The sequence below is a fragment of the Branchiostoma belcheri genome, unplaced genomic scaffold, assembly GCF_001625305.1.
Source record: "Branchiostoma belcheri isolate BF01 breed outbred unplaced genomic scaffold, Haploidv18h27 scaffold156, whole genome shotgun sequence".
Taxonomy (NCBI): Eukaryota; Metazoa; Chordata; class Leptocardii; order Amphioxiformes; family Branchiostomatidae; genus Branchiostoma; species Branchiostoma belcheri.
Genome location: NW_017803002.1, coordinates 78,212 through 90,652, shown reverse-complemented (window position 1 = coordinate 90,652; position 12,441 = coordinate 78,212). Strand labels below are relative to the sequence as shown.

Sequence of the window (12,441 nt, the reverse complement as noted above, 5' to 3'; positions counted from 1 at the left end):
AGAAGCCACGTGACAAGCTTCACTGGGTCAGACTACTGAAGAAGACCAGAGTGACTGGTCGAAAGCTCTAGGTGAGAGAATTTTTTGTGTTCATTGGACCAAACGTTTTAACTTTAAACATGTAACTACCAACACAGATGAACTTTCATGATAGTATAAGAAAACTTGTTTACAGATTATTGAAAAACTGCACTCTCGCCTTTTACACACTATATATTGTACTTCTCGTCCTAAGAAACAGATTACAGGGCAATCGGGATATAAAATCGTTGTTTTCGTTGCATTTTCACACATGTTCGATTTCTCTTGTGTGACTCTGCATGTGCCTCTTTAGATTTCCCAGCTGACTAAACTGCTTGCTGCACTCCTCACATCCGTACGGTTTCTCACCAGTGTGAGTTTTCCTGTGCTCCTTTAGACTACCCAGGCTGCCGAACTGTCGGCTGCATTCATTACAGTTGTAAGGTTTCTCCCCAGTGTGAGTCCGCATGTGGGTCTTAAGGTTACCCAGCTGACTGAACTGCTTGTTGCACTCCTCACATCTGTACGGTTTCTCACCTGTGTGAGTCCGCATGTGTTTCTTTAGACTAGCCAACAGACTAAACTGCCTGCTGCACTCCTCACACCTGTACGGTTTCTCACCCGTGTGAGTGGGCATGTGTTTCTTCAGATTACACAGATCACTGAACTGTCTGCTGCACTCCTCGCACGTGTATGGTTTTTCACCGGTGTGGGTCCTGATATGCGACCTCAGGCTAAAAAGCGTACCAAACCACCTGCTGCATTCCTCACATTGATACGATTTCTCACCCGTGTGAATCCGCACATGTTTCTTCAGATTACTCAGCAGACTGAAGCTTTTTTTACATTCCTCACATCGGTAAGGTTTCTCGCCTGTGTGAGTCCGCATGACCGGTCCGGTGGGTTTTACTTGATTACGAAACAAAGGAAAGCACCATGCTGATTTGCATAGGGAAGACTCAGACAACATCATTCGTAGAAAAAAGAGACCAAGTTGCAGACTAACAATAAAGTTGGCGATCCATAAAAACAACAACATATAACATGACGGAATTATTGGTTCATGTTACATGCGCTGATTTGCATAGGGGCAAATTAGACAACAACCTTAGGAAAAAGATCAATAATGAAGACAACACATTACGTTTTTTGATTTATTGACAAAACTGAGATGCAGAAAGTTGACAGATCTCTAACAGCTACAGCTACAATATTTAACAAACAACACTCTAGTGCATCTAGAACTAACACATATGCTGCTAACTAACTCAAAATTCAAAAGCAAATCAAAGAAAATTAGCAAAAAAACAGTTATTCAAGCAACTGGATATGATTTTGAAAACGTCAGACAAAGAAAATTAGTTTCATCTGGAAAGCGGGCTATAACAGACGGACCATGCGCCTTGATGTCAAACGAACGGTCTCTACGTCACTATTGTCTCTATGTCACTTACAGTCCACGACTTCCCAATCAACAGGCTACGGAGCATGCATTCGTAATTTACAATGGAGTCATGTACACTACTTAAAGAAAACAGTAAAAAGAGATCTACACACTTCGCTAAAAGAGATCTACACACTTCGCTACTGACATAAATGATACCACATAATAGTAATCTAACTGAAACGTCTGACGATTTCCGAAATTATTGGCGTGTCGTATTACCTGGATGTCTAACCTTCATCGGCGAATAGTTATCTTTACATGGACACAAGTACTGGATGGTTTTCGCTGGTATGAGATTGCATGTGGACACTCAGACTACTTAACTGCAAAAATATTTTACTACATTTTTTCCAACTGTACGATTTCTCACCTGTGTGAGTTTGCATGTGCGTCTTTAGAATTAACATCTGCCTAAACTGCTTTCAGTACTCCTCGCATCAGCACTCCTCGCATCTGTTTTTTCTCACCAGTGTGAGTGCGCATGTGACGCTTCAGGACAGACATCTGAGTAAACTGCTTGCTGCACTCCTCACATTTGTACGGTTTCTCACCAGTGTGAGTCCGCATGTGGAGCTTCAGACCAGATACATTAGTAAACTGCTTACTGCACTCCTCGCATCTATACGGTTTCTCACCTGTATGGATCCGCATGTGGATTTTCAAACTATCCTGCTGACTAAACTGCTTGCTACATTCCTCACACCGGTACGGTTTCTCACATGTGTGAGTCCGCATGTGTCTCTTTAGATGTGACAATGTAACAAACGACCGGCTGCACTCCTCACATCTGTATGGTTTCTCACCTGTGTGAATCCGTATGTGTTCTTTCAAATGACCTAGCTCACTGAAGGGCCTATCGCACTCCTCACACTTGTAGGGTTTCTCTTCTGTGTGAGTCCGCATGTGAGTCTTTAGATTACACAGCTGATTAAACTGCCTGCTGCACTCTTCACACCTGTACGGTTTCTCACCAGTGTGAGTGCGCAAGTGCCGCTTCAGACTACTCAGCTCGCTGAACTGCCTGCTACACTCTTCACATCTGTAGGGTTTCTCACCTGTGTGAGTCCGAATGTGTCGCTTTAGATGACTCAGGTTATGAAACACCTTGCCACATTCGGTACACTTGTGGGTACGCGGAGAATCCTTCTCTCCCTCCTCTTGTTTCAGATGAGATTCAGCCCTGGTCGCCATGCTGGTCAAACTTGTAATCCTGAGGTAACAAGTATAAGTTGTCAATTAAATGGAATTTAGAATCTGGTTAACGTGTGGACTCGCACCTGCAATATTGAAAAATTCCTATAAAGATGTCATTACATGTACCCGATCTGATATTATAGCACTAAACCCCCAAACCATAGCATATTCACAGCACGTGATATCATACAGATATGATATCATATGATGCCATATAGTACCGTATAAAGTCACTCCGCTAGATTGCAACCACAACATACTTACCTAATACCATTCAATATACATGCACCACACCAATTATATGATGTATGCACGTAACACCTTAGTAGGTCGGTTTAATCGGTTTAAAATGTAACATACGGCAGTGCTCATAAATGATGCATCACTCACTCACTCACTCATGTCCGCATGCTCCTAGGAGCGTAGCGCCCCGGCAAACTGTCCTCCAAGCACTTCTGTTCTGCGCCGCTGCCCAGGCTGTATCGGAAAATCAAATCATACTCGGCACTTACCAAGATGCAGAGACACTCCAAAGTACTGCACGATGTTTTCACGACGACACAGATCCTCACGGCTGCAGCAGAGTCAGTACTGACAGAAACAGAGCAGTCAGGGACGCGTTTATATAGGGACTGGGTGGGTGGATAAAACTGGTCCGATGGGATTTACTTGATTACGAAACAAAGGAAAGTATTTTTCTTACATGTGCCGATTTGCATAGGGGAAATTAGACAACATCATTAGATAAAGATACAATCAGTTGGACAATAACGATAAACACAACAACATGCATATTATGTGTTTTCTTTTATTGTTGGAACTGATATCAAAGAGACGATTGTCTGCATACGATGGGGGCTGTTGCGTGTCCGCAAACCGTTAAATTTAAGTCAATGAAAGGGCCATAAATGGCCATTATAGTAGTTTGAAAATGTATCAAACACCCAGCTTTAAAGCTGTTAGTAAATTCCTTAATCAAGACGACCAACCATGAATACGATCGATGCCTTGTAGCTCTAACCTATTTTGCATACAATACAAAACACGTCAGGTGGTTGAACAACGACTTTGGACTTTGGCGCGTCTGACCAAGAATTAAATTTCAGAGTCGATAAATGCTTGAAGACTGAGCAACATCCATTTCAGAATAGGTTGTAAGCTTACGTGTTCAAATTAATACAAGTATACATAAAATCCATTGTGAGTAAAAAAAAATCTAATTTTTCACTCTCTATAGTCCAAACAAAAAATCTAAAATGACTCGAATAGTGGGCAACACACTTATTAATTAGGAAAAGAGGACAACTTGGTCAAGATGGCGAACGCAACATGTAACGTGTGCTAATTTGCATATGGGAAATCAGACAACGTCCATAAAAAAAGTACAGCATAGACAGCGAGGATGACAAACAAATAAGGCACATAACGCGCTTTATTGTTGAAACTGGGATGCAAAAAGTTGACAAATCTCTCATTCTAAGCTACCTCTATCTTACAGAATTCCAGTAAAACAAACGAAATAAATTTCCATTCATTACTAAATTACATGCTACAACTGTAACCAAACGCTAAAGATCTAGTATATTTACAGATACTAAAACTACATGTAGTTGACTAAGTTTTATAACAGACGGACAGTGACACTTTGACGTTAAATGAACGGTGTCCTGTCATGTAGCTATTATCTAACTACTACAATATTGCATTTTACACACAACTTCTAGCTCTAATCAAAAGGCTACGAAGCATCCATCAATCGTTATATAAAATCACCTCTATTGCGCTATAACTCCACAGTAGAGTCATGTAGAGAGTGCACTACTACATGTAGATCAAACAGTCAGGACATTTCTAACATCGCCACTCAGTAACCGTTACAAAGACACTGACAGTCTTTGGCCGGTGTTTTTTTCAGTGGACACTCTTACGAAAGCTGCGCTCTATGAGTTCGCACGACGTGTCTCTTTAAACTGCTGCTTGTGGTGAACTGCCGACTGCACTCCTCACATCTGTACGGTTTCTCACCTGTGTGAGTCCGCATGTGTATCTTTAAATGTGACAGTGTACTAAACGACCGGCTGCACTCCTCACATCTGTATGGTTTCTCACCTGTGTGAGTCCGTATGTGTTTCTTCAGACTACTCAGATCACTGAACTGCCTGTTACACTCTTCACATCTGTAGGGTTTCTCCCCAGTGTGATTCCGCATGTGTCTCTTCAGATGACCCAGCCTACTGAACTGCTTGCTGCACTCTTCACACTTATAAGGTTTTTCACCAGTGTGAGTCCGTATGTGTTTCTTTAGATCTGACAAGTTACTGAATGGCCGGCTACACTCTTCACATTTGTACGGCTTCTCCCCGGTGTGAGTCCGCATGTGTGTTTCCAGATTATTCAGTGTTCTGAACTGCCTGCTACACCCCTCACACCAATACGGTTTCTCACCTGTGTGAGTCCGCATATGTCTCTTTAGATGACTCAGCTGACTGAAGCTTTTGTTACACTCCTCACACCTGTACGGTTTCTCGCCTGTGTGAGTCCGTATGTGTCTCATCAGATTACTCCGATTAGGAAACTCCTTGCCACACTCGCCGCACTTGTGGGCACGAGGAGAATCTTGCTTTCCTGGCTCATTCTTTTCATCCTCTTGTTTAAGATGGAATTCAGCTGTCGCCATGTTGATCTGAACCTACAGCAATAATGTAAAATTCAACATTAGAGATTTGATTTTGATTAGAGAAGAAATGGGCGCCAAAAGGACTGCGATGGGTACGCGGAGAATCCTGATCTCCATGTGTTCCCTCCTCATGCTTAAGGTGAGATTCAGCTCCGGTCGCCATGTTGGTCAAACTCGTAACCCTGCAGGAACATTGTAAAGCATAACTGTCATATTCTTAATGGAATTTCCAATTTTTTTATACATCCGGACTTGCATCGGTTATATTGACAAATTAATACAATCATGTCGTTACATATAACCGATCTGGTCAACGGCAGAATTTTGGAAGAACAGGATAAGGGCAGAGCTAGCACATGGTAACAAAAGTAATATGTAAATGATAAAAAAAATCTTAATCAGGTTTTAAAGAGACGCAAATACATGACTTGGTATTTTAATGGCCAAAGGAAACATTTGACAATTTTAGCATGCGCAAGTGTGAAAAGCAAGTCTAAATGCAGACACGACAAATAAATACAGCACTTACCAAGATGCACTGACGCTCCAAAGCACTGCACGATGTTTTCACGACGACACAGATCCTCACGGCTGCAGAGTCAGTACTGACAGAAACAGAGCAGTTAGGGACGCGTTTATATAGGGACTGAGTGGGTGGATAAAACCGGTCCGGTGGGTTTTACTTAATTAGGAAACAAAGGAAATCACCATACTGATTTGCATAGGGAAGAGTCAGACAACATCATTCGTAGTAAAAAGAGACCGAGCTCGAGACTGCAAACAATAAAGCCGATGATCAATAAAAACATGAGTGTCTGAATTTATTGTTGAAATTATCATGTTACATGCGCTGATTTGCATAGGGGCAACTTAGACAACATGTTTAGAAAAAAAGCATCAATAAAGAAGACAACTTTTAGCTTTGCTGATTCTCGTTCTTCCTGTATTCTCATTACCCGACTTCGTCTGGGCACCTGCAGCTTGAATCACAGTCTTTATACCCAGGGTCTTGTTACAAGTCCATCCTGTAGCTGCGGGTGTCCATATGAAACGATTGCTTATTATTTATTGCACTGCCCTATATACACCTACCAGCGCTTAGTCCTTTTTGGCAAGCTTTCAAGCATACTTGGTAATACTGTTGATTTAAACACCCTTTCTGATAATTGAATACAATATTTAGTTCTTCGCGGTAGTTTCCTTTGTTCGTATGATACCAACTGCAAAATAATGTTAGCCGCACAAAATTATATATGAGAAACAAAAAGATGGGAGGTTTGTTACTCACGCGAGGTCTCATGTATTTTTAAATGTCTTGTAAAATATGTTTCTTTCATTGTAAAAGTGGCTGCGAGAATATAAGTTGTACCTAACTTGAGTTCGTAGTCACTTAGTCCATGTCCTTTCATTTGTAATTCATCATTGTGTTTCTCAATTAAAAAAAAAAAAAGAAGACAACACATTACGCGTTTTGATTTATTGACAAAACTGAGATGTAGAAAGTTAACAAATCTCTAACAGGTACAACTACTTACAGGACACTTAAAAACAAACAATATTCAACAACACTCTAGCGCATCTAGAACTAACATATATGCTGCTAACTAACTCTAAATTTTACATTCTAAGAATCAAGTATACTGCGGTTACTTAAAAGCAAATCAAAGAAAATTAGTTTTATCTGGAAAGCGGACTACTGTCTCTTACTGTGTAACTGTCACTACAGTCTAAATAGTCCACGACTTCTAGTTCTAATCAACTGGCTACGGGGCCTGCATTGGTAGTTTTACAATTTAGTCATGTAGAGATTACACTACTGAAATAAAACAGTAAATAAGAGCTCATGTCACATTGCTAAAATTGATCTACAAACCTCACTACTGACTCAAATCATGCTACACAATAGTACCTAAAACAACCAGGTCTGACAACTAATTGACAGACGTCAAACGAACGCTGTCTTACCACGTGAATCTCTGTCACTATTGTCCAAACACTTCACATTCGTATTGTACACCCTACTTAAGTACTTCAGTCTAGATCTAATAACGATACTACAGAGCATATAACGATCGTGACAACAAGAAAACTTGTCTACAGATGGTCGAAATACTGCACTCTCACCTTTTTACACACTGCATTCTACTTCCAGTTCTAAACAGACTATATATACAGGGCATGCGTCGATCGTGATACAAAATCGTTGTTTTCATTGCATTTTCACACGTGTTTGGTTTCTCTTTACCAGCTGACTGAACTTTCCGCTGCACACCTTGCACAGGTTTCTCACCAGTGTGAGTCCGCATGTGCTTCTTCAGATTTGACAACTGACTAAACTGCTTCTGTTGCACTTTTGAGACATCGCCGGTTTCTCCACTCTGTGAGTTCGCACGTGTCTCTTTAAACCACTGCTGGTGGTGAACTGCTTACTGCACTCCTCACATCTGTAAGGTTTCTCGCCAGTGTGAGTCCTCATGTGCTTCTTCAGACTACCCAGCTCACTGAACTGTCTGCCGCACTCCTCACACCTATATGGTTTCTCACCTGTGTGGATTCGAATGTGCCTCTTCAGATCATCCAGTCGACTGAACTGCTTGCTACACTCCTCACATCTGTATGGTTTCTCAGTAGTGTGAGTTTGCATGTGTCTCTGTAGACTACCCAGCTTGCTGAACTGTCTGCTACACTCCTCACACCTGTAGGGTTTCTCACCCGTGTGAGTTCGCATATGTGTCTTTAGCTGTGACAACTCACTAAACTGCTTGCTGCACTCCTCACACCTGTACGGTTTCTCACCAGTGTGAGTCCTCATGTGACTCTTCAGATGACCCAGCCTGCTAAACTGCTTACTGCACTCCTCACATATGTACGGTTTTTCACCAGTGTGACTTCTCATGTGTTCTTTCAGACTATAAAGGATGCTGAACTGTCTGCTGCAATCTTTACACTTGTAAGGTTTCTCACCAGTGTGAGTCCGCATGTGTCTGTTCAGATTACCCAGATCACCGAACTGCCTGTTGCACTCCTCACACGTGTAGGGTTTTTCACCAGTGTGGGTCCTGATATGAGACCTCAGGCCAAACAGCGTACTAAACCACCTGCTGCATTCCTCACATTGATACGGTTTCTCGCCTGTGTGAATCCGCATGTGCTGCTTCAGATGACTCGGGTAACGAAACTCCTTGCCACACTCGCTACAATTGTAGGTACGCGGAGCATCCTGCTCACCACGCCTATTCTCTCCGTTCAAATGAGATGCATATCCGGTGGCCATGTTAAACTACAGATTCTGCAGAAATGAAAAAAAAAATCAAAATTGCATTTAAGTAAATATATCAGCTTCAAAGGGGTCAGTTGCATACTGACAAATGCACCTAAACATGTCAGTTACATGTAACGGTTTTGGTTTACAGAAATTTATAGTTAGGTTTGTGCGTTAAACCTGGTTGATAATGATTCAAATAGCCAGATTAGCATGAATAGCCAAGTAAGTTGCTCGACCGACGATTAATACAGTAATCTACAAATAGATGCCGCATGGAAGTCACAGATAAAGAAAATACTGTAAAATTCGACACTTACCAAGCAAGATGCACTGACGCTCCAAAGCACTGCACGATGTTTTCACAACGACACAGATCCTCACGGCTACAGAGTCAGTACTGACAGAAACAGAGCAGTCACGGACACGTTTATATAGGGACTGAGTGGGTGGATAAAACCGGTCCGGTGGGATTTACTTGATTACGGAACAAAGGAATGCACCATGCTGATTTGCATGGAGAAGAATCAGACAACATCATTCGCAGACATAAGAGACCGACTTGGAGACTTATAATAAAGATGGTAGTTAATAAACACATCAACACATTACATCTCGGAATGTATTTTTGAAACTATCATGTTACCACTCACTGTATATTATATATAAATGTCCTTGTTCTATGTCAAGGACATTTTCTCGTATCACGCGACTCACGGCCGATTCGAAGTACCTGGTATCGCCACAGCGAGTGTAGGAGGTCAACAAAGGTCTTACCTGTCTTTCAAAACTGCCCAGAGTTGATACAAAGCCGAAGTAAGATGGAAATCGCCTCAGATTGGAGAAAACAATGACACCACACACACGACTCAAAAATGGCGGTTCAGCGTCAGCATAGGTCAAACCAATTGAGGGCAAAGGTTAAAGGTGACGAACCTGATTGCCCGGGTTGTGTAGTTACGGACGCCTTGTCGGATATAAGGAATTATGTCTGGCATATCTGAGAAACTGAGATGCAAAAATATAAGCTAAAGTGGGAGGTTCTCCCCTCGTTCGCTTAAAGTGTGCGTAGAGAAAAAAAAATTAAACGCGTCGCATATTTGTTGAATAAACGTTACCTTTCATATAGTTTTTGGGTCCTGATATGCGACCTCAGGCTAAAAAGCGTACGAAACCACCTGCTGCATTCCTCACATTGATACGATTTCTCACCCGTGTGAGTCCGCATGTGGCGCTTCAGATTACTCAGCAGACTAAATCTTTCGTTACACTCCTCACACCTGTACGGTTTCTCGCCTGTGTGAGTGCGCATGTGCCGTCTCAGATCATTCCGTTTAGGAAACTCCTTGCCACACTCGCCGCACTTGTGGGTACGCGGAGAATCCTTCTCTCCACGCCCACTCTCTCCCTCCTCTTGTTTCGGGTAAGATTCGGCTCTGGCCGCCATGTTGGTCAAACTGTTCATCCTAAAGGAAGAATGCAATATATCATATCGATGGAATTGACAAGCGTGTATACTGTATAATAGCGGATAGCATGTACACTGTTTTTGTCTTCGGGCACATGGTTTGGTATGTTAATGGCCAGATTTTAAAAAAGGAAACATTTGACAATCTTAGCATAGACAAGTGTGGAAAGCAAATGTAGACACACATAAAGTTCTTCGCGGCCAAGTTTAACCTACACAAGTCCGTAGTCAACGACGTGAAAAAAAACAATACGTCCATTTTATGGAGGTTAACATAGGAAAACGAAAACATAGTCGACACTTACCAAGGTGCAATAACGCTCCAAAGCACTGCACGATGTTTTCACGGCGACACAGATCCTCACGGCTGCAGAGTCAGTACTGACAGAAACAGAGCAGTCAGGGACGCGTTTATATAGGGACTGAGTGGGTGGATAAAACCGGTCCGCTGGGTTTTACCTGATTAGGAAACTAAGGAAATTATTTCTTACATGTGTCGATTTGCATAAGGGAATCAGATAACATCATTACATAAAGATACAATCAGTTGGACAATAACGATAAAGACAACAACATGCATGTTAGGTGTTTTATCTTATTGTTCAAACTGAGATCAAAGAGACGATTGTCTGCATACAATGGGGGGATGTTGCGTGTCGGCATACTGTTAAATCATATTCAATGAAATTTCATAAATGGCCATTATACTAGTTTGAAAATGTATCAAACACCCAGCTTTAAAGCTGTTAGTAAATTCCTCAATAGAGACGACCAACCATGAATACGATCAATGCCTTGTAGCTCTAACCTATTTTGCACACAATACAAAACACGTCATGGTGGTTGAACAGCGACTTTGGAGAGATTTTGTCTGGCGCGTCTGACCAAGAATTAAAATTTCGATAAATCGAGTCGATAAATGCTTGAAGACTGAACAACATCCATTTCAGAATAAATGTATTATAGGTTGTAAGCTTACGTGTTCAAATTAATACAAGTATACATAAAATCCATTGTGAGTAAAAGGAAATCTATTTTTTCACTCTCTATAGTCCAAACAAAAAATCTAAAATGACTCGAATAGCGGGCAACACACTTATTAATTAGGAAAAGAGGACAACTTGGTCAAGATGGTGAATGCACCATGTTACGTCGGCTGATATCGATTTGCATATGAGAAATCAGACAACATCCGTAGGAAAAAGGTACAGCATGAAAAAAAACAACGATGATGACAAAAAAATAAGGTACCTAACGCGCTTTATTGTTGAAACTGAGATGCAAAAAGTTGACAAACAGCTACACTCTAACTCATCTAGCTTACAGAACTGCTGTCAAAGTAACAAATTACATTTTCATGCATTAATAACTAACATGCTCCAACTGTAACCAAACGCTAAAGATCTAGTGCATTTACAGAAACTAAAACAGAGAAAAGTACATGTAATTGACTAAGTTATATAACAGACGGACGATGACACTTTGACGTTAAATAAACGATGTCCTACCATGCAACTATTGCCTAACACTACACTGTCATTTTACACAGGGCCTCTAGCTCTAATCAACAGGCTACGGAGCATCCATCAATCGTAATATAAAACCACCACTTCTGTTAACTTTACAGTGGAGTCCGATGATGTAGAGAGTACACTACTGCAATGAGATCAAACAGTCAGGACATTTAAAGCATCGCCACTCAGTAACCGTTACAAAGACACTGACAGTCTTTCGCCGGAGTGTTTCAGTTGGCACTCTTACGAAAGCTTTTGTTGCCTTTTTAAGACATGTACGGTTTCTGCGCTCTGTGAGTTCGCACGACGTGTCTCTTTAAACTGCTGCTTGTGGTGAACTGCCTGCTGCACTCCTCACATCTGTACGGTTTCTCACCTGTGTGAGTCCGCACGTGTCTCTTTAGATCTGACAATGTACTAAACGACCGGCTGCACTTCTCACATCTGTACGGTTTCTCCCCTGTGTGAGTCCGCATGTGTCTCTTCAGATTCACCAGGCCACTGAACTGTCTGCTACACTCTTCACAACTGTATGGTTTTTCACCAGTGTGAGTCCGCACGTGCTCCTTTAGATGCCCTAGCTGACTGAACTGCTTACCGCACTCCTCACACCTGTGCGGTTTCTCGCCCGTGTGGGTCCGCAAGTGTCTCTTCAGATGACCCAGCTCGCTGAACTGCCTGCTGCACTCCCCGCATTTGTACGGTTTTTCGCCTGTGTGAGTCCGCATGTGTCTTCTCAGACTACCCAGCCTGCTGAACTGCCTTCCACATGTCTCGCATCTGTACGACTTCTCACCTGTGTGAGTCTGCATATGAGTCTTCAGATGACCCAGTTGATGGAACTGCCTGCTGCACTCC

General features: G+C 42.0%; 2 protein-coding genes and 2 pseudogenes across 5 annotated transcripts in view; all 4 read right to left on the bottom strand.

Annotated features, from left to right (window-relative positions):
* Positions 1–83: 83 nt before the first annotated feature.
* On the bottom strand, positions 84–1,310 carry LOC109465691 (annotated as a pseudogene).
* A 76-nt stretch (positions 1,311–1,386) lies between these two features.
* On the bottom strand, positions 1,387–3,371 carry LOC109465693 (zinc finger protein 678-like). The gene is made up of 2 exons (XM_019763078.1): positions 3,175–3,371; positions 1,387–2,678 (listed from the first exon to the last, which is right to left on the bottom strand). Exon 2 carries the CDS (start codon positions 2,657–2,659, stop codon positions 1,880–1,882), a length of 780 nt encoding a protein of 259 aa, XP_019618637.1. The 5' UTR covers positions 2,660–2,678; positions 3,175–3,371; the 3' UTR covers positions 1,387–1,879.
* A 1,092-nt stretch (positions 3,372–4,463) lies between these two features.
* On the bottom strand, positions 4,464–10,067 carry LOC109465696 (annotated as a pseudogene).
* Positions 10,068–11,312: 1,245 nt separating this feature from the next.
* Positions 11,313–12,441, bottom strand: part of LOC109465692 (zinc finger protein 436-like) — a 9,094-nt gene continuing 7,965 nt past the window's right edge. For 2 of the 4 annotated variants that reach the window (XM_019763074.1, XM_019763073.1), the window contains exon 3: positions 11,313–12,333. In XM_019763074.1, the coding sequence (XP_019618633.1) occupies positions 11,850–12,333 (484 nt within the window). In that variant the 3' untranslated portion in view covers positions 11,313–11,849. Of the gene's footprint in view, positions 12,380–12,441 lie in introns of all 4 variants that reach the window. The other 2 variants (XM_019763077.1, XM_019763076.1) reach the window with 2 other exon arrangements.